The sequence below is a fragment of the Pithys albifrons genome, chromosome 7 (assembly GCF_047495875.1).
Source record: "Pithys albifrons albifrons isolate INPA30051 chromosome 7, PitAlb_v1, whole genome shotgun sequence".
Lineage (NCBI taxonomy): Eukaryota > Metazoa > Chordata > Aves > Passeriformes > Thamnophilidae > Pithys > Pithys albifrons.
This window is the reverse complement of record NC_092464.1, coordinates 18,110,651-18,132,761: the sequence shown is the minus strand read 5'-3', so window position 1 is coordinate 18,132,761 and position 22,111 is coordinate 18,110,651. Positions and strand designations below refer to the sequence as shown.

General features: G+C 40.0%; 2 protein-coding genes across 2 annotated transcripts; one reads left to right on the top strand and one right to left on the bottom strand.

Annotated features, from left to right (window-relative positions):
* Nucleotides 1-213: 213 nt before the first annotated feature.
* ENKUR (enkurin, TRPC channel interacting protein) lies at nt 214-12,364 on the bottom strand. The gene is made up of 5 exons (XM_071560102.1): nt 12,200-12,364; nt 8,249-8,394; nt 6,897-7,117; nt 4,947-5,093; nt 214-1,798 (listed from the first exon to the last, which is right to left on the bottom strand). The coding sequence occupies exons 1-5, from the start codon at nt 12,271-12,273 to the stop codon at nt 1,625-1,627; spliced, it is 762 nt and encodes a 253-aa protein (XP_071416203.1). The 5' UTR covers nt 12,274-12,364; the 3' UTR covers nt 214-1,624.
* Nucleotides 12,365-14,306: 1,942 nt separating this feature from the next.
* THNSL1 (threonine synthase like 1) lies at nt 14,307-21,472 on the top strand. Its single transcript, XM_071560810.1, has 2 exons — nt 14,307-14,504; nt 15,012-21,472. The coding sequence occupies exon 2, from the start codon at nt 15,066-15,068 to the stop codon at nt 17,286-17,288; it is 2,223 nt and encodes a 740-aa protein (XP_071416911.1). The 5' UTR covers nt 14,307-14,504; nt 15,012-15,065; the 3' UTR covers nt 17,289-21,472.
* The last annotated feature ends 639 nt before the right edge of the window (nt 21,473-22,111 follow it).

Here is a 22,111-nt window from a genome sequence, read left to right as displayed (position 1 = left end):
ATCCTTCTGACAATTTTAAAAAGAAGTCATTATTACTAGTAAATGATGAATGTTTCCAAGTGTGGCCTAGCTGCTTGTCCCAGATTTTGGGATAGCCCACCACCTACTTTCATTTCCATAAATTTCACACTGAAGGTAAATGAAAGAACCAAATCCAAATCCTAACCTAATTCAGCCAAATAGCCTACAAGTAACTAAAAGGTGAGAGGGAGGCAGTGGGAATGTATGCTGTTTTGGAGTCAAATCCAGCTTTTTATTTTAAGCCATGAGAAACAGCCTTGTTTGATTATATTGCATTTCTTAAGAACAGCATCTTGTACTTCACTAGGAGATAATGTGACATTATTAAGTGCTAATAATTGGTGTGGTTTTGTTAAAATATACAGTGCAAGTAATTCTTTTGAGTAAAAAGTAAATTAAATCCATATTTTACAATCTGCAGCTTTCTTCCAGCTTATATCCTTCAAAAAACCCCCATGTTTGCTTAACCATAAATTACAGAGAACAAAATCTACATTCCTGCTCACCCACACGTTCCTAGTGGATGTTATAGACAAGTGTAAGATGCACAAGAAATAGAGCCAAGAATCATTGTGAAGTCTTCAAAGCCATTCCCTGACAAGTTTAGGAAAGGAATTTAATGGACGTGAAAATTTGGCTTTTCATAGTTAATTTCAAATTTTTTATTCATCCTCTGTTGATGTCAGATACTATGATGTCACAGCAGCTGCTGGTGGTAGTGATTGATACCATAGAGAAAAAGCTGTATTCTGAAAGGCTGAAAAAGGTCTTTTCCAACCCAAACAATACCTACAATTCTATGAAGAAAAGGTTAAGCAGTAGCAAAGAGAAACATTTTTGCTTCTCTGCAAAAAATTGCAGTAGTGTGCTGGTATAATTTCTGCCTAAGTCTTGACTCAGATACTAGTATATTACTTCCATTCTAACAATGCACACATAATTTCAATCAAAACACATTTTTCTAATTTAGTTGTAAATTTACTGTGGTATTACAGAACTATTTGCTCATAACAATACATAGCAAGCTACATGTGGTATCTATATTGTGATAGGCTTCCACACTAAAAACTGGGTTTGGTAACAAAAAATGAGGACACAAAATGTTATGCAGAAGCCAAGCTGTTTAGAAAAACAATCACTCAAGCTTTTAAGTAAAGCAGAACAGCTCTTTAATGTGTAGTCCAGAAGCCATCCCATCCTGAAGTTATATTTACCAAGCTGTCTTCAGCAGCCAATTATTTCCCTTTGTTTTGGCTATGCAAGGAAAGATGTGCTCCAAACATATGAAACAGGGTTTTATATGCTTTTTGTGTTATGTTTATAGAAATCTTAGTAGTTAATAAAAATTACAAAAAAAATACATTAAATTAATGATTTACACTCCAAGTTTAGTTAAGAATTTTATTCCAAAACATTTTGTGAATTGTACAGATGACAGCTCTATGTAACAACTTTTTAAAGAAGCTACCTACTCACATTAGTTGAACATTAGCTACTGAATAGTTGATGGTAACAATTTCTTCTGAAAATTTGGGGGGGGCGCTTCTTGGAGATTTAGGGATAGAGAAAAGGGAGGGAAGAGGCACTATCTGAACAGCAGTCTTTACTCATTTGCAATGTAGATACCTTTGTGCTTCTCGAGTGCTTCTATGTCATGCTCCAGCTGTTTCAGCTTTAATTCCAGCTCTGCTTTATGCATCCTCTTGTACCTGGTGTCTGTTAGTACTGGAAGACACTGAAATTCTCGATTTGTTTCCTCCCACTTCTTTTTCAGCGCCTGATGCCATTACACAAAAAGGAAATATATGAGTAAAACTTCAAGTAAGAACAACATCTACATAAACTACTTGATTTTTTTGTTATTATTGCATTTGGTATCACTGTAATGTAAAAGCAATCAATAATGTGTAATCCTCTTAATTGGACAAAATTAATTAAATCCTTAAAAGTTCAGTACTTGGAACTCCAGCCAAAATTCAGCAGCAGTTTCAGGTCATCTCACCACCAGCTTGATTTTCTGTAACTGACTTTGCTCAGACCATGGACATCAAACTGGTCCCCCAATATTTTAACTTCTATAAACTACTCTGAAAAAAATCTGAAGAATTCCATTCCCTTTCTAATCTATATTTACAATAACATCTATACCCAATTTATTTATCATTTGTTCTAAACCCCCTAATTGTTACTGACCCTATCAACAACAATTTCAAGAACTGCTGCCTCTCTTGAACGCTGCTGTGCCAAAATTTACACTTTGCACACATGAGGATTTAATACAGTTTATTCAGTGCATCAAATGTCCTCATGAAAACTATATGGGTGAACTTAATAATCAGAACTAACAAGGAACTCAGCCAGCAATCAGTTAATAACACAATATGGCTGTCATTGAGAAAACACTTCTTAAAAATGTTTTTGGCTCTCAGTTCTGCCACCTCAGAGGATATCACAAAGTATCTTCAAAAATGAAGAACTGAAGTTACTCTCTTGGGAACTAAAGTTTTCAGCTCTCCTCCATAACTAAAACTGGATCCAACCAGCCCACTGATTGTATGGCACATTGGGATTTCCAACCTCATGTCCTCTGTTATTATTAAGCAGTTTGTCACACAGGCTGTCTGACTGATGAACATATTGAAGTTAAATTTAGAGGGTTTATTCTTAATACATATTTAGCTTTGAAGATTGTTGCTTCTATTTCAGAACTCAAGGGCTCTTGTGCTTAAAAACTTGGTTTGATTTTGTCGACTGCAGGAATTAACACAAAAAAATGAACTGTCCCTGCCAACACTGGGAAAAGCATAATTTTTAATATGAATTAATAGTTTACTGATTCAAACCAGTGTTTATTGCTTAGCAATGCATGCTTTTTGCATATTCATATTACACACCTAAGTGTTGTTCATAAAATTATTTCAACAAGCTTCACATCCAATGTCTACGTAAATTTAAAAACCCTACCTCAACATGTGAAACTCAGAGCAATAAGGATATTTATTTATTGTCTTGTAATAACACTTGTCCTTGTCCTTTAATAAAGTCATCTACCAGGCATCAGGTACTGTTTACAAATACATAACCATGAAAATAAGTATCATCTTTCCAAAAACTTTCATAGAAGAGTCATTCATAGCTCCTTTTAAATAATTCTTCTTTCTGTACATTAGTAACAACTAGTTTGGAAATCATCGAAAAAAAACCAGTGAATTTTAAAGTATTAGAGCATGCACTCACTACAATTTGCTCTATCCCTACAGAGTGGAGAGACCAAAAGCAGAGCAAGACTCTCTCTGAAAAAATCTGTAATATGCTGACCACTATTGCTATGGGCTAGATCAAAACTGAATATCCAGCTCTATATATGGAATTCTAATACATGCTGGATCAGGGAGAAATATGTACTGCATTTATCAACATGCTCTTTTATTCTCATAAAAGCCCCACCAAAGTAAGCAAAGTGGAGAGTTCAAAAAATGTTGGCAAAAATTATTTCCCTTTATTTCTGTAAGGGCATGAGGCCTGACTTTGCCTCAGGCATCTCCTGCCACGTATTCCTTCACATCAGATAGTGCACATGTGTTCACTAGCAATGTCAATTATTTAAAAAAACAGGAATTCCCACATGTCCACAGCTGAGCACTGGGCAGAAGCCACATACCCTGGGGATACTAATTCCTCCTGACAATAAAATGGTAGAAGTAAGCCCATGAAAGAGGAAAAGTTTTGGAAAAAAAAAAAAAGATACTGAGTTAATAAAAACAGTCTAAAAACTTCTAAATAAAAAAATATTTTGGTGCATTACTGTACTTTAAAAATATAGAACATAATTTTAATCAAACTAAATGCAGAACTGTGAGCAGCTGAACTCACATGCCTTTTTGCACATAAATTTTTGCTGCATAGTTAACCTGTTGGACCATCAGTTTTTCTCATGCCTTTCCCACCATAAAAATACCTTAATTTTCAGCCTTCCTGTTTTGTTTTTATATTGTTATCAATGCAATACCCTCCCCTCTCTCCCATACTCCTTCCCAGCTTCTATTGCCTGCTGCATAAGCAAGGGACATCAAAGTGCTGGCCAATTCCGACCTTGCCAAGTAACCAGTTCATCTCTGCAAGTGAGTTAGACACTGATTTCTCTCTAGGTAGTCTGCTGGCTTTTTTTTTTTCCTTCTTGTGACAATTCAGCATGTTGAAGCTGTCCAGCCACCTACTAATTAGTTTCAGGTGGATGCTAACAGCAAGTTATTAAGGAACAGACTGATAAACAGATACCACAATAATGTAAGCTTCATTTTCTCAAGAAATTTGGCTAAAAAGTGGTGAGAAAAAATCCAGTTCAAGGGTGGGATATACTTTAAAATGTCTCTTTTACACTCTACTTCTTTCATGATATTCTTTCTCTTTATAAAATCTTGTGCAATAAAAACTGTATGAAAGGCAGTATCCAAACCAGCTTGACAAAATACAAATTTTTCAGTCATAGTTCTATGACTATATTGCAATTTAATTCTGTTTTCTTTTTTTGCCACATTTTAAGGCATGACCTCATGTTTTAGTCAGTGAAGTCACAATGTGAAGATACAAACTGTCAAAAAACGGGGCAATATTCTGTGTTGGGAAAAAATTGTTTTTCCATGATTAACTAAATCCATAGAGAGGATTTTCTGCACTTCGAAGTTTCACTGAAATTCCAAGTCATTAAGTGGGATAGGAATCAAACAGAATCGACAACTGGATTAAAACTGTAGCTAGATCAGCTCCTTTCAGTCTTTAACAACTGTTCTACAGCTCCACCTAGTGAAAACGTAGCTACTCATCTGTCTCAAAAAACCATTGTATACTTTTATTATTTATATGGACTTAAACTACCTTATTTAATCTTTTGTACGTTACTAATTACACTAAATCAAAATATGCACCTGCAGAACACTTGTCTTTTCTTCATCAGATAGTTGTTTCATGGCTCTCTTCTTGAGCTCCTCTGCGACACTGGCCTCATATTCTTTCTCCTCTCTCTTAATTTCTTCATTTCTTCGTGTTACATATTTTGGTGTAGCACCATAATCCTACAAGGGTAAGGAAGATGTTCCTCATATGTGCTTTTAAGAGGGAAACAAGATACCTAACATCCATAGTATATTACATTGGCAAAAATATCTGGAAATTACAATTTGTGCTGCTGAGCACTAAAATCTTAAATTACTGTATTCTTAAAAGTGTCAAGCATTGTCTTTGTAGCCTGAGCAAAATGTATAAACAATTCCCTTCAATTTCTTTTTATAACCTTGGAAGAAACAGACTGTAGAAGCTAAAATGTCTATTCTATGAGAACTGATGGTTGAGTGAGGATTTTGAAAGCTGTTAATGACAGTGAGTTATTTTACATTTTATATGGTGTCAAATTCCACAATTGGAAACATATTCCTTAAGAGACTTTCTTTGAAAAGGTCCTCCTGTATCCTGATTTTTGCTGAACATTGCATGCCACAGAAGAGAGTGAATAGTGTTCATCCATACATGAAAATTGGACTAGTTAAGAAGAATAAACTCTCCCATACTGGATGTGACAGAATTGTTTCTGTGAGGAAAAAGTAAGTTCCGAATATCCCATATGTTCTTGGGGAAACAAATCTATTTTGCCTTAACCTTTGTAAAATGAAGATCATCTAGTTTTGCCAGAAGATACCAGTCTACCTTCTTTCTACTAAATGCTAAGTGATACACAAATCTTTTAGTGTTGGGTAGCATTATTTATACATGTATGTTTAGCCATGAAAAGGTACTGCAAGGGTTTCAGGTTCTTTTTTGCATCCTCTCTGACATGCGTTATGTGATATGTCATGTCTTTTTGCATAATGCTCTGTGAGGAGTTACGTGTTTAGATAATCCAGACTCTCGGTGTATCTTGTTTTCCTGCATAGTAGAATGGACTGTTCCTGTGCTTGGAGGAGGTTGTCCTTAAAGGCATGTCAGCTCTCCTCAAACTTCTTTGCTTTCCAGAGCTATCTCACATGGGGTCCTACTTACCAATTCCCTGAACAAGCTGCTGTTTGCTCTCCTGAAGTACAGGGTCTGTACACTGCCATCCCCAAGGAAGTTCTTGAACTACTACATGGCCTGTGCAACCCAGACTGTGACTGATTACCACACCCCTGGCCAATTCTTTCTTGTTTGTAGGTGACAGAACCAGAAAAGCATGACCACTGGTTGGCTCATCCACCAGCTGCTGACATGCTCCAGGAATCTTTTTGGATTGCTTTCATCCCATTGTGTGGTCCTTCCAGCAGATACCAGGAGGGTGAAGTCCTCCATAAGCTGTGCTGTGACCTGAAGATTTCCTCAAGTTGCTTAAAGACATTTCATCCCCTTCCTCACGTTATTTGGTGCTCCACAACAAACACGCTTTTAACACTTGATGGCCTTTCCTCTGATCCTGACCCGTGAGCTCAGCCAGCCTATGGTCAATCCCCTAGAAGAGCTTCATATATTCGAACAGCTCCTTCGATCCAAGGACAACCCTCCCCTCTTCTTCCCTGCCTGTCTTTCCTGAAGAGCCAACATTCATTCACCACAGAATTCCACTTGTCTCCCCATTAGATACTCCCCAGGTTCCCAATGCAACAACATGTGCTATTGCTTTAGCACCATCATTCTGTCAATTTTTTTGCCTGACACCATAAGCAAATGGATACAGAGCAAAGGCAAGGCACAACTCTAGTGCCAGTGAGTTCTTCTTGATGAAGAAACCACAAACAGCAGTGGATCTAAACTTCTCAAAAAGAATCATAAACATTTCAAAGGAAAATGCAATAGTGAACCTAAAATGTGCATTGCTAACAGTATTTCCACTATAATTTAATAAAGCTTACCTTTTTTTTAATGTATTTTGGAACAAGTCCTGAAGGTTCAAGAAGATATTTATCTCCCTGTCTTGAATCAACACAAAAAGGTCGAGGCTTTTTAGGCACCCCTCTGATAACAGCAAGTGCATTTCTATTTATAAAATTCTTTTTAATCCGAATAACTGGGCGATATGTCCTCTGTGGCACTGATAATGCAGGCAATTTCTTACCATCCTTTTCTTTTTTTCCTGTGAACAAAGCACGTAAACATTCTCAGCAATAACCATGACGAACTTTGCAACTTTATTACATTTTTCCCAATGAAAATGGAAAAACTATGTACAGAATTACACAAAAGTAGAACCCAGCAGTATCTACAATGGCAGCACTGACTTTCAATGAACTGTGATTAAAATGAGTATGCTTGTTTGGCCTAACAGAAGTTTTATAACCTAAGGAAATACTATGTTGTTTCAGATGGGTTTTCTTCATGTCACTCATTCCCTCTTAATTTCAGTAGTACAGGACTCTTTGCAAATGTAATTGTAACTACTTTTAGTAGAGATGCCAGCCTTCAGGGCCCTTAGGCAGTAATGACCCCATCCAGTCCCAGCTGGGGCACCCACCCCACCCCCTTGGGCTCAGGAACCCCGTTTCAGCTCAGCCCTGTGCTGCCAGTGCCTGGCTGAACTGTCTCAACCACTCCTGTGCCCAGTCCTAGTCCTGAAAAGTTATATGGTATCAGTGGAGGGCCCTGGCCTGCTACCCAATTTTGCCTGATGGTCACAGGCCACTGACAGGACAGTCTTTCCTCACCACCCAGCTCTGCTTGCCTGACTCTGACACGGTGGGACTGCACCCCTTGGGGAGATCCTTGCCCAGCCTGCACTGTGGTTGCCCCCAATGTCTGCCTCACCTCTTTCTGGAGAAGAGCTCTGCGTCTGCTACTCCCTAACAATCCTTTCTCCAGAGAATATAGAAACTCTTCCATTTTAGTGTAATCTTTTCTTCAAGGCACCAACAGAAATTTAGTAGTTTCCTGAGTAGTCTCACTTTCAGGGAGCAATTAAAGACAATATTTCCCACCGAATTTCCCACTAGACATAACTCTAATTCACAGCCATTATCCGAGATAATGATTTGATTTAGGTTGTCTGATTTCATGTTCTTCTTTGACAGAAATTAAGTATAATGTCACAAGTGACAGAGCTCATTCCTACAACAGCTGGTTTCCTGGTACTGACCCCACGAAGTAGTACTTTCCTGGGGTGTTTTTACAACACAATAGATTGCCATAACTTAGTGCTGTAGGACACACAGGCTTAACTCTCTATTTTAAAAAATACATTTCATTGCATGTCTTTCCTGTCTACACTTACTTGGTGCGAGCTTGGGTTTCTTTGAATGTTTCTGCAGGAAATCATTTGGAGATGGCACTGCAACTTTTGCTGGCCCCATAGTTTTCCACTGAGATTTATTTTTCTCTGCTTCATGTTTCACATATGCTCTAAATTTGGATATATACCTTAGAGGTTAAAAAATAACCACACAAAGAAGTTACAGGTCAGAAGAAGTATACAAAATAGTTCTTCAAAGAATATCCATTTTTGCAGTTGTTCATGGCCAAAGCCTAAGCTTGTTTTTTTTGTACTCTCTCACACACAAAAGCCATCATTCACACAACCTCCATGTTAATGCTAAATCCAGCACTGCACTGACAAATGGGTTTTCTGGTTCTGAAGTTAGTTTGCTTCTTCCTTCTGCTCTTGTGTCTTCAAGGTCAGCATTATCACACTTTGGGAAATGGTTCCCAAATGTAAATACCAAACACAGACATTTTGAAACTCAACAAAACCTACATTTTGGAAATAAACTGCTTTGTGTATTGCTTTCAGGAATTCATTATGGCACATGGTGTGATTTTTGGGGTGTCCTGTGCAGGTCCAGGAGTTGGATTTGATGATCCTGATGGGTCCCTTCCAACTCAGCATATTCTGTGACTCTATGATTATTTTTATTAGGTTGTGTGTTACACACTTTGGTCTTTATTGCAATTAACTTCATTTTGAAAAGAGTCTTTGTTTTGTTCAAAAATGCATCCAAAAGATGTAGCTGTCATGCATCTACACGAAAATAGTAATTACAGACATACTTTGCTAAATGTATCTCAGCCACTTCAGAAGGTGCAGTTGCAGTACATTTAGGGCCTTACACAGCAATCAAACACATCTAAGGAAAAGCTCAGCTGGCTTCAAAAACTATGAGGTCTGTACTGATAATGAGAACATCAGCTGCTTCATTCTATGGGATGAAATGTTATTTTAACAGTATGTAAAACCTCACAGAGTATCCAAAGAAGAGCCATGAGGATGGTGAAGGGTCTGGAGGGGAAGCCTCATGAGGAGTGCCTGAGGTCACTCCCTTTTTCGAGCCTGATGGAGACTGAGGGGAAACCTCCTTGTGGTCTCCAACATCCTCACAGGGGGAAGTGGAGAGTCAGGTCCTGATCTCTTCACTCTTGTGACCAGTGACAGGACGTGAGGTAATGGCATGAAACTGAGTCAGGAGAGGTTTAGGTTTGATATCAAGGAAAGTTTCTTCACCCAAAGGGTGGTTGGGCACTGGAACAGGCTCCCCATGGAAGGGGTCACAGCACCAAGCCTGTCTGAGTTCAAGAAGCGTTCGGACAACGCTCTCAGGCACACGGTGGGATTCTTGGGGTGTCCTGTGCAGGGCCAGGAATTGGTCCCTTCCAGCTCAGCATATTCTGTGATTCTATGAGTCTATGAGATTTATGCCTGAGAAAAGATGTCAGATGTAGTCAAGAACTGGACAGAATGTCCTTGATCATCAGTTTTTCTTATTACTGTCCACTGTATCACTGTCTCAATGCTCCTGTTGAGCCATCTGTTCCAGACTATTATGAGAGATCAGATGAGATGGGTCACTGCACTGAAATAGCACAGCACACTGTTTATTCCTTACATTATACCAATTCAAACTACTCTCCTGAGCAATTGCAATCAGTGGTGTGTTTGGCACTGAAACAGCTTATGTGAAAATCAGTAATGGCTTGGACATGAGAAGCTGAACGCACATGGTGTGCACACACTGCTGTTTTGGTCTCATGTTGCACATGGCATTGGTACTTCTGCTTTAATCAAAATCTGCAAAAGAAGCCAAATGCTGATCATTAGCTGAGTAGCAACATCTTGCCTCTATCTGAAGGTCTGAGCTGTCACAGATGTTTGCCTGAGGGTGCAGAACTCCTTGCCCCTGAAGATAAGGCCACCTCACTGTACCTTTTCAAATTTGTCCATCTTTAGGAAACATGTCATATTAATTTATGGTAGACAAAAGCTGATGAAAACTGCTCTTCTTTTAAAGAAAAAACCCCTATGTTTATGAAAAAAAGCTATACCACATATTCAGTAGGGAAAAAAATTACATGTATTTCATATATGACAAACAAAATATTATATATATTATATAATTATACATTAGTACATTGTTATAGTATAGATTTTATATTATATATTATATATTACATTTATATGTTACTATATTACATATAGTGCAACCTATTTGATGGAAATACTTAGGAAGAAAGAAACCACGTAATGCTGGGCTAATGAACACGTATCGTTGTAGCAACACTGATAAATCTCTTGTGTGTGAGCTGCAAATGTCCAATAGATGCATTTGTACTTGATCATAATGTTAGAACATGTTAGAGGACTTTAATAAAAATGTGGAGTTGTTCTGTCTTTTGGAGATTTGATCTCCAAAATCAGAAAGAGGATTATGTACATAAGAGTACACATCATTCCAGAAATACCTCTAATTATAAGGAATGAGTGGGTTTTTTAGTTTTTCTGTTAAATTTACAGCAAATAACTACAGACAGGCACAAACCCACCACAGTGATAAGTAATTGCATTTCTCACCATTTGCTAAGAGTGGCATTGTAGGCACACAGGAGAGACAGGCACTGACTTTGTAAGGAGTTTGACCTAGTGGGGTTCACAGTCTTGGAATAAGAAGATGAATGAGAAGACACTGAGTTTGTTACATGCTGCTACAAGATAAAGATACCTTTTGTTGACAGATACAGGCATTCCATTGGTGAAAGTGATGTAGCAGCTCTTTCTTTTTAGTGATTTTTAAGGCCAGGAAAGCAGCAAAATTATGTGAAACACCAGTATCATTGGGTCAGAGAGGGTTGCAAGGAAGAAAACGTGGTTATGGGAGACTTCAGAATCTAATCTGTTCATCATTTGGCAAGGAGAAAAATGAAAACCTCTATAAGAAGACAGAAGAAGGTAACACATATTCCATGAGTGCCATCTTGGGACACTAAAGTTGGGGAAAGCAGGATTATTGTTGTGATTTCAGGTCAGTTGAAAGTGAAATATATATGAAATATACATTATTTAATTTGGGGGAAAAACAAGCACCAAAGCCTAGGTTTTGTATGCATAGTTAAAGCTGGTCAAATCATGCTGTTAACCAGGTTGGACAGAGTTGTTACCAGGTGGATATTTGTCATATTGTGAACCAAAGGAAAAAGCAGGGTGACAACAGAAATCAATGAGATCAGAAGGGAATTTAGTCAGATTATATTCAACCCAAGGATTCCCTTGCCTAAACTGAATCTGATAGTCATGTATCCAAATCCCTGAATGGTATTAGGATTTAGTGTGCATGCTTTGTCATACTGTCCTTTCACCTTCCTCTGTCTGTCAAAAGTATCTCGATCCAAAAGTATATCCATTTAAAAGGAAAACAAATAAATCTATTTTTACAAGGAAAAGATTCATAACTAGGGATCTGACAATGCTGAACCCTTCTACCTGAAAAGGGATAACTATCTTTGTTCTAATGAGTGTCACAGATACTTCTACTCATTTTAAAGCTATTGAGTTATGACCTACATTAACCTTTTACTAAAGTAGCTAAGTGTATGTATTGGGTTTGCATGGCCAGGTTTTGATAGCAGGGGCTACAAAGGTGGCTTCTATGAGAAGCTCCTTCCATGTCCGGCAGAGCCACCACTGGCCAAGGCTGAACCCATCAGGAATGAAAATAACACCTCTGTGATAACATATTTAAGAAGGCAAAAAAATCCTTCACTAACTTCTTTGCCTTTCTCTGGACTCAGTCCAGCACCCCAATGTCCTTCCTGATGTTAGTTAGTGACTCCTTAGGAGGAGCAATAACTATTTAAAACCCAGTTTGGTGGGGCTTTTTAACACCTGTGACCCGTTCGATGCATCGCCTTGCCAGAACCAACCAGTCTGTCTGCAAGTGGTTTCCTCACACCCACGTACCTGGCAGGTTTGGCGGATTTCTCCGCTCGGGGCCAGGGGTCGGCAGGGCCCTCCTGGGCACTCTGTGTCGCCATCCTCCCGCCGCGGGAGCCCGGGGCGCGGGGCAGCGCCCGCCTCTGGGGGTGCCCGTCTCTGCGAGGGACTCGGACACGGGGCTATGGCTCTCGGCGGGGCTCTGGGCACAGGGTGTCCGGCTCTCCGCGGCTCTCGGGGCTCTCCGCGGGCCGGGCCGGGCCCCGTTGTCCGTCACCGCGGAGACCGTTGCCGGGTAACGGCGCCGTGAGGGGGCGGAGCCTCCGCCGCCACCTGCCGGCGGCGCGGGGGGGGGGGGGGGGGGGAAGACGCGGCCCCCCTGGAGCATGCGCACAGCGGGGCGGTGAAGTCAGTGGCCTCCGGGCGGGTCGAGTGCGCGTGCGCGGCGGGCGCGCGCGGCACGTGTGGCAGCGGTAACGCCCCCGCCGGTACGTGCACGCGCCGCGTGGGGCAGGGGGACAGGGAGGGGCAGGGCTGGAGGGGGGGACAGGGAGGGGCAGGGCTGGAGGGGGGGACAGGGAGGGACAGGGCAGGGCAGGACAGGACAGGGAGCCCAGGGCGGGACAGGGCAGGGCAGAGGGCTGGGGGACAGGGCAGGGCAGGAGGGACAGGACAGGGCTCCCCCTGTGCTCCCGAGGGGCGGTGGCAGCCCGCAGGACAGGACAGGGGTGCCCCCGCGCTCCCGAGGGGCGATAGCAGCCCTTATCCCGCAGCCCACGCTGCCCAGGTGGGTGCGGGTCCGTCCCGCCCTTCCCTCCGCCCGTCCGCCCTTTGGCTCCTCCTGGGCCCGTCGGGAGCCGCCGCAGGGTCTCGGTCTGGGGCGCGATCTCGCGTCTGTCCCAGTGAAAGGCCCCAGTTTTCACCAGTGCTCCTGTCGCCGACAGTGGTTGTCAGAATTGTGGGTCACTGCTGATGATGTGAAGGTGCTGTCCGCGTCCGAGTGAAGGGTGGAGATGTATTTCCGAAGCATGAAGTTTCACTGGAGATACTGGGCGTGAGCTCTGCTGCAACAAACCCCCTTGCTTCTGGCATGGGGTTCATATCTAAAGCTGGATGGCTAATTTGAGCTGTTTTTGCAGTAAAGTTTTGCCAGTGGAACAGAAGATTATCTCAAAGAAACAGGTTGCTTCAGTGGCTGCTGCCCTACGTGTGCATGTGCTCCACGTGTGTACAAAAAGGGATGACACCGCAACAGGCTGAAATGAGTAGCTGGATAAAGAAATTCCCTCTAAGGTTTTTCACCAGCTTAATTAAGTTGATTTCAAACTATATCTATGGCCTAAATTCATAGAGCAACCGAGATGTTACATCCAACAGCTGTGTGTCTGCAGCTCTAAGTGAATCTCCAGTGAATCTCTGGCAAGCAGCACACTGTGCTTCCACTCCCTTGTTCACACATAGTCTTTGAAGGGATTCTTACATCCAAGAAATAAAGTCACTAAAATATTGTCTCTATGTTTTTGTTCTTTTTTAAACCAAAATGTGACTTTTTTACGTCTGCAGGTCTAATACAAAGATCTCTTTCTGTCCCTACCATGAATATATACGTACTTACGTATGCACTAGAGTGCAATGCTATTGCAGTGCAACTTTATTTGATACTGGATATTACACTTCACAGTTTGTTTTTCCTTTTTAATAACTGTTACAGAAAAACCTTATTTTACATCTATGCAGGATGATTCCCTTATCCTTTACAAGGACTGAGGAAGAAAAACTATACTGTATGATACTCCCATCTTTGATCTTATAATGCCTTGTATTTGGAATGTGTCCACCAGGTCACAGCACTGAGTGCAAACACAAACTTACTGTTTGGAAGCTCATCTTTCCACAGAGGTGTGAGCAAACCTTCTTCCTCCCACCCCACATCCCTCCTGTTTTAGGTAGATTTTGGGAGTCTCTCCCCCTTTGCAGTAAGCATCTCACTCAAATTGTGTGCTGCAATTAGTCCTGATACTGGTGTTTATTTCTCTAAGCAGCAAAGCACAGTGTCAGGAGTTTGTTGCTTAATCTTTCTTAGAGACTTTTTTTGAAGGTAGAATGTCTTCATGATGTCTTCTCTCTCTCTCTCTCTCTCTCTCTCTCTCTCTCTCTCTCTCTCTCTCTCTCTCTCTCTCTCTCTCTCTCTCTCTCTCCTCCCATCCCTCCCCTAAAACTACATTCAGTACAGTTCCAGTGTAGGATTTCTTCACAAATCCCTTGCTCAGTTTGCTAACCCTTTGGAAGAGATTTGAATGCAACTCATCCAGCCTTGCTGTTGCACAACACTGTGAGTTATCTGAGTATTTCAATGGGTCTTCCATTTGTTTTTTCAGGAAGAAAGTATGAAAAATACAAAGTTGTCTTGGGAGGTGGGATGAATGTGTATTTTATTAACATTTTGATTACAAGAAGGTAATCAAGTTGTTATTTGTAAATGTGTAGTTAAAAACAAGTCTACTCAAGGAAAAGCTAATTGGTTTTGAATTTCTATAAACAATATTATTTGCAAACAGTATTATAGTGTTAGACTTGGATGTCTTTGTTTACCTTGAGGACATGGACTGTTTGTAGTTGAATTTGTCAGTGGAAATGAGCTGGAACTATGCAGGAGAGTAGAATGAGTCTTCCTCTGAAAAATAACCTCCCTGGCACTGATATGTCATAGTTGAATTTATGTTTGAAGTCTCATTCTGAATTTTATGTCCTTTAGGGGTTTTCCTAGATGTTTCCTGAAGGGCTGGTTACTGTTTTCTTTTTTGTTTGTTTGTTTGTTTGTTTTCTCTTTCTGAAGCAGTTCAGTGGATTGTCAAGTTGGCTTGGAAAAAACCCCACAATTACTCATCAGAAGATGTTTCACAGTTTTCAGTATCGGCCTTTGAGACTAATAACTCAAAGCAGTCTTTCTAGCATGTGTTTAAAACTGATGCTCTCAAGACCTGTTGCATTTGCACAGATATGGAAGTCATGGATCTCTAGCCATTCTCTTCTGGGAAATAAAAATATTATCCTGATGGGACCTCCAGGTGCTGGGAAAACAACGATTGGGAGAATAGTAGGCCAGAAACTAGATTGCCCTGTCATAGACATAGATGATGATGTCCTTGAAACAGCCTGGAATATGAGTGTGTCAGAAAAACTGCAGAAAGTTGGTTCTGAGGAATTTCTAGAGGAGGAAGGAAAAGCCCTGTTGAAGTTTTCAGCATCTGGAAGTGTCATTTCCCTTAGTGGGTCCAATCCAATGCATGCTGCTGGCATGCAGCACGTGAAGAAAAATGGAATAGTTGTATATCTGGATGTGCCTGCAACAGTCATTCTGAGCAGGCTGAACTCAATGGAAGTGGGTCGCATCGTGGGCCTGTCTCCTGGTAATTCTCTCAAGGACATACTTCAGTTTAGGAAGCAGTTCTACAAAAGGTGGTACGACATCCGTGTTCTTTGTGGAGAGGATGTTGCACCAGAGGCTGTAGCAGAAAAGGTGCTTGATGCTGTGAAGAGATACCAAGACTCGGAACTGGAAACTTTCATTTCAACTAGGTCTAGTAGGTCTGGGAGGAATATGGAAGAAGACTCCCATAAATATTTCAGTGATGTTGTTGTTCAGGGCTTAGCTCCTGATGGAGGACTCTTTGTTCCTGAGAGAGGACTTCCAAAATTCACTGTTGGAGAATGGCAAGGTTTGATAGAAGCAACTTATGTTGAAAGAGCTGAGGTCATACTAGAAAGATGTATACATCCTGCTGATATTCCTGCTTCTAAGCTGGCAGAAATTATTGGAACTGCTTATGGAGAAAACTTTAGTTGTTCTAAAATTGCCCCAGTTAGGCATTTGGCAGGCAATCAGTTTCTTCTGGAGTTATTTCATGGACCAACAGCATCATTTAAAGATTTTGCATTACAGTTGGTGCCACATTTATTTGCCTACTGCATTCCCAGAAGCTGCAATTACTTGATTCTGGTAGCTACTTCTGGGGACACAGGGAGTGCTGTCCTAGATGGCTTTAGTCGTCTTCATGACACTGACAAACAGAGAATTGCTGTGATGAATTTTTTTCCTGAGAATGGAGTAAGCCCAATTCAAAAATCACAGATGATTGGCTGTCAGAAAGAAAATGCATGGTCAGTGGGTGTCAAATCTGATTTTGATTTTTGCCAGACAGCTATAAAGCAAATTTTCACTAATTCTGATTTTACTGGCTTTCTTACAGTAGAATATGGAACTGCTTTAGCTGCAGCAAACTCCATAAACTGGGCACGACTGCTTCCTCAGATAGTTTATCATGCTTCTGCCTACCTTGATCTCGTTCATCAAGGCATTATTCCTTTCGGAAGCCCTGTAGATATTTGCATTCCTACAGGAAACTTTGGCAACATATTGGCGGCTTTCTATGCTAAAATTATGGGAATTCCTATCAGAAAATACATTTGTGCTTCCAATGAAAACAATGTTTTGACTGACTTCATAAGAACAGGTGTCTATGACTTGAGGGGAAGAAAATTAATTTCCACTTCTTCACCAGCAGTAGATATTTTGAAGTCCTCCAATCTTGAACGATACTTGCACCTGATTGCTAATGAAGATGGACAACTGGTGACACAATTATTTAACCAGCTGGAAAATCAGGGCCACTTCCAGCTACGGAAAGATCTACTTGAAAAGCTTCAGCAGGACTTAGTAGCTGGCTGGTGCTCTGAGGAGGACTGTCTAGCTGCCATTCACTCTGTGTACAGTACTACAGGATATATTTTGGATACACACACAGCTGTTGCTAAAGTAATTGCAGATCGATTACAAGATAGAACTTGCCCAATTATTATTTCGTCTACAGCTCATTATTCTAAGTTTGCACCTGCTATCTTGAGGGCCTTGAGGATTGCAGAAATAAACCAGAATCCTTTAAGTCAGCTTCACTTGCTGAATTCTTACAGCGCTCTGCCTCCAATCCACTGGGGCCTAGTAGAGACCCTGAAAAAGACAGGGAATGGGGATCACCAGGTCTGTGCTGCTGATATGAGTGCACTGATGTACCATATCGAAACCTTAATTCAGAATCATTTTATGAAAGTTTTATGAGCAACCGATCCAATGTCCACAGTGTCAATTGCGATACCTTCCTGACAAGCTGCATGTTTTACTAAAGCCATCACTCACCTCGGCTGTGTCCAGTCCACGGCGTAACATCCACAGTTTTATACTCAAGTTGTCAAGCTTTCAACAGTATTTGTAAGTAGCATGTGGAAGCTTCCTAGTGGTGGTGAAAGGTTGTGAATTGAGTGTGTAAGAGGCTGGAATACTTTTTTACAAGTCATACACAGTACAGACTCCAGCACTGCCAGCTTTCCTTGGCAGTGTGTCTCCTTCACCACCCTGAAGTGTCCTCCGTAGAAGGAGGCAAATAATGGAGACTGACCTTTTTGAAACTAATAGCTCTGGTTTTGTTGTATTACTGGTGTGATCCTTTGGTCAGTGGGTGATTAATTTAACTCATTTCATTTAGGGCACTGAAAAATAATAAGATACTATAATAATGTTCATGTGTTACTAATGAGGGTGAATTTCACTACAAAGATTAAAGTATACTTGTACTCTTAATCCTTGAGGAACCATTGAATTTTGTGATATCTTTTTGTATAATGTTTTTTATGTATTATGAGGCCAGTGTTCATGTAAAAAGTCTGGTCTTTTTGTTTTTACACTTTTTTCTCCTAGATATTTTCCTGTGTCAAACAGAGTACTTGATTCGATATTTTTAATGTATTTGAGATGTGGCTCTTCTTCCAGTGTATTTTAATCTCTCTTCTAGATGTTTCCCGTTTGAACTTTCAACTTTAGAATACTTTTTTAGTACTAGCAGCAGCAGTCTTCTTAAATAAGACCCAGACTTCACCATTTATTTACTTTTTTTGTATTGTAAGTTTTATCTTTGACATCATCTAGCTTTCTTGTTCTAATTACTGCTGTTTTCCTATTTTCTTAAGTTAATGCCCTTGATGTTCTATTCCATTCTTGCTTTGCATGAATTAGTATAAGAAAGAAGCTTCCCAAATTGCTTGGCATCTCATCAAGGAGAGTGAAGACTGAATTCCAGTGTGATAGCATCAAGTATTCATTATGTAACCTAAAATAGATCTATGTGGTTTTGCTAATGACAGGCTCTTTGTTGGTTTTTTTCTGAAGAAAAAAGATAGAGTAGATTGTCCTAGGAGATCATGTGGTTATGGAGAAATGTATTCTGCTATCTGGGGATTATATTTGGCCAGCACATAAAATAAACTGCATTTCACACTAAGAGAAGTGGTAAAATGATGTATTGGTTAGTTTTGAGTGGCATGCAGTTACAGGTAAAGAACTAAGAGTCATCAAATGTGAGGATATAGAGCTGTGGGAGGTTGAGTTTCCCACCAAGATTCAAATAATCTGATAAATGATAACATTTTTTGCCTCTTCAGTAGGCAATATGTCCTAGATGTCAAGATTCACTTGGGGCTTTGACCTGTTGCCGTGTCTAACCGCTTCCTCTGTGTGACTGCTTTTACTTCTTGCTGCGTTAGAGTTGAAGAAGACACGACCTAGCAAACTATTTTAAAGAATTGTCATTTCTTCCAGCCTAAAGTAAAAGCATGATGTGCCTTTGCCACAGTGAAGACTTTATACAGTATAATTAAATGTAGCTGATAACCGAGGTGTAACACAATAGCTTTCTACCTTCTGCCATTCTTGGATACCTTTTTAGGACCTTTCTAAATTCTTTTCTCTGCTCAATCCTCATTCACTATTTCTGCAGTAACTTTAAAAAATAAGATTTTGCTTTCACAGAATGGTGGAAATCCCAAGTTGGAAAGGACCTCAAAACATCACCCAGTCCAACCTTTTGTGGGAAAGGGAGCCTAGATGAGATTATCCAGCACCCTGTGCAGGCATGTCTTATAAACCTCCAGCAATGGGGATTCTTCCACATCCCTTGGGAGGTTGTTCTCTGATTGAGTGTCCTCACTGGGAAATATTTTTTCTTACATCAAGATTAACTTTCTCCTGGTGCAGCTTCCCCCTTTTCTCCATGTGGCTCCTTGTGAATACAGAGCCTTTGTTTCTTTCTAGCCACCACTGAAGTGCTGGAAAATGGATGAGGTGCCCCCCTGAACCTCCTCCAGGATGAAAAGACGGAACTCATTCAGCTGCCTCACAGGGCAGGGGAATTTTCATTATTTTCCATACACAGCATGGGAAAGACCATAAATATGTAATTTTAAAAAAAATCCAAGTTCTGTAAGATAAAGTTGCGTAAGCATATTGCCATAAAAGAAGCATTGCTTGTGTCAGTGATAAGTGCACATCTGCCTTGTATTTCTGTATGTTTCACTCTGATTCTTACAGGAGTTCCAAGCGGAAAAATAATGTGCTCAGTACAAAACCAGAATTCTAAATCTAAAAAAAGCAAACAAACCCAAACAAACCATGGATTCAATTAGTGGAATAGGGATTGGTTTCAGTCTAAGGACTCAGTGGAAATCCTGCAGTACCTGGTCCTGTGGGGTTTAATGCTGTTTGACATCACAGGTCAGTTTGTCACATAGTTACAATACCTTAAATAAATGTCTTCAAAGAAGAGCTTGTTTTCATAGCAAGTACCTGAAAGACTAAAGCTGAGACTGTAAGAAGATTAGACTAGAAGCCAACATCCTACCCTGAGATAACTCATTCAGAAAAACCAGTCAGAACTGAACTAGCAGAGGATTTATTTTGGCCTGACTCAGTCAGTATTTCAAAGTTTACTGCAGTAACTCTAACTTGGTTTGAAAGTATCAATAAAATTTCCAGTTACTGTTTTCCTATCACATGAGCCATTATAGCACTTGATATGAATAAGTGAAAAAATAAGCAGTTGTACCCAGTTTAGGACTTTCAACATGGCCTTAAGGTCTATAAAGGCAGTGGTTAAAGAGTACATAAGTTATTAATACATTCTCAGAATGTCTGAAGGCTTTTAAAATACAGGATTTATTCATTTTCAAAACATAATATTTTGACTTTCATATAACTTCAGTGAACTATTCTTGTGCACTACATCTGCTTGTGGATCCCAGTAATGGGCACTATAAACTGCTGGGTAGTGTTGTGATCCTGGATGTGCACAGGATTTGGGACCTGGTGCTGATGCTGTGTTCTGGTAGCAGTTGTGTACAATCTTCTGGCTTACCTTTTTCCTCTGGGCCTGGAGAAATGGAAGAGAAAAGTTTTCCAGCATACTCAATAAAGCTGGCTGGGGGAACATAGGATAGTGAGGGAAGCAATCCTCCCATCTCCCCAGCCCAGATTTTCTTAGTCTTAACAATATACTGTGATTCAACAAACATTGTGTTACTGTTACTGTCTTTTTTCCCCCCACTATCAGTGCTATGAAATATTCAAAAGGCATTAGAGAGTGGACACAAGTGCCCTTTTTTGCCTTGTGTGTTCAGTGTGCAGACATTGTGCACACTGAGTACTGTATATGTTATTTTCTATTAACTTCTTAAGGCAGAAATGCTGTGTCAATGACACTCCAAAGCAAATCTATATGGTGCTGGCTAGGAGGATTCCTTAAGCCATTTAGGCTTTCTTTATACACAGTTTGGTCCTGTTTGTCTAACCAGTAGGATGTTGCAGTCTCAGTCAATAAAAGCCGGGTTAACAGGGAGTGTGAGCGTGCATAGACACACATTTCCACCAGCATTGTTACCTGGAGTAATAGCATAGCTTTAGTTAAGCTGTTACTCTTCTATATAGATAAATGTTTGCTGAACACTTGTTACTACATGAAAAACCTTAAGAACAAATATAACAAATGTAAGGAGAAATGTAATGTCTATATTTACACTTTTTATTATGAGACTATTTATGTGGAAAACACTTTGTTCTGCTTACAGATATACCAGGTGCTCATTACTTGCCTTTAGTCACAGCCCTTCTTCTCAGGGTGACAGCGAGTGATGTGAGGTAAACGATGAATAGAGCATATAGGGATGACTTGAGAAGATAGTTCTGTTTTCTTAGTATCTTACCATTTAAGAATATTTGCTATATATTTGAGGTGATGGAATATTTTAGCCAATGGAACTCTACGGGGAAGGTTCTTGTTTTTCAAGCTGTCAACTTTGCTCTTCAAAGACATCAAGAACACACATTGCTATTAAGTATATCATGTTTGGCATTCCTGAAATATGCATTACTCATTTGTATCCACCATATTTTTTTCCAAATAAAACTGCAGGATTCATGCTGTAGCACTTTCTTTGCAAATATGTTTGTAAACCTTTATCAATGTGATATAAAAAAATCTACTAAAAGAAGTTGGGTTTAAAGTTTGATATTCTTAAATCTTGAAAGTTGTGTTCCATCCTGTGTTTCCTATAAGTTAGCTGTATACTAAGTGACAATCTAGTAATTCACTTCGCTGACACTGAGATGGTTAGTGAGATAATTTGCATCATAATGGAAGGAAAATATGTTTAAAAAAGAAACAACACAAATAGCAAATGTCTGAACCCTCTGTTTGCATTGCACCATTGACTTGTCTGATGCTGCATGGAAAGTCTGTATTCTGAGGAATTGGTAGGTATGGAAAAGGAAATCTCTGACTCTTTAATCTTTCTTATTCATGCATAGTTTAGTGAAGAGACGAGCTGGTTGTCTGTTAACTGTTGTGGAGCAACTTTCATTCACTTGGAGTATTATTTCAGGATCATGGACTTAAAAATCACTTGAATGGTTGAAACAGCAATGATTAGTTAACATCAGTGAATTACAGTGAATGGGCAGTTGATTCAGAACATGTATTAGCAGCTTAAGGAGGATTTAAATGTTACGTCGTTTTTTCACAGCAGTTATAAGTGTTCTCAGCATACTTGTGAGAACTC

Coding starts and splice junctions, on each gene's coding strand:
- THNSL1 (XM_071560810.1), top strand. CDS start 15,066: ATGTTTCACAGTTTTCAGTATCGGCCTTTGAGACTAATAACTCAAAGC.
- ENKUR (XM_071560102.1), bottom strand. CDS start 12,273: ATGGCGACACAGAGTGCCCAGGAGGGCCCTGCCGACCCCTGGCCCCGA. Junction 8,395..12,199: donor AAATCCGCCAAACCTGCCAG/GTACGTGGGTGT, acceptor TTAACCTCTAAG/GTATATATCCAAATTTAGAG. Junction 1,799..4,946: donor AAAAGACAAGTGTTCTGCAG/GTGCATATTTTG, acceptor TAATGGCATCAG/GCGCTGAAAAAGAAGTGGGA.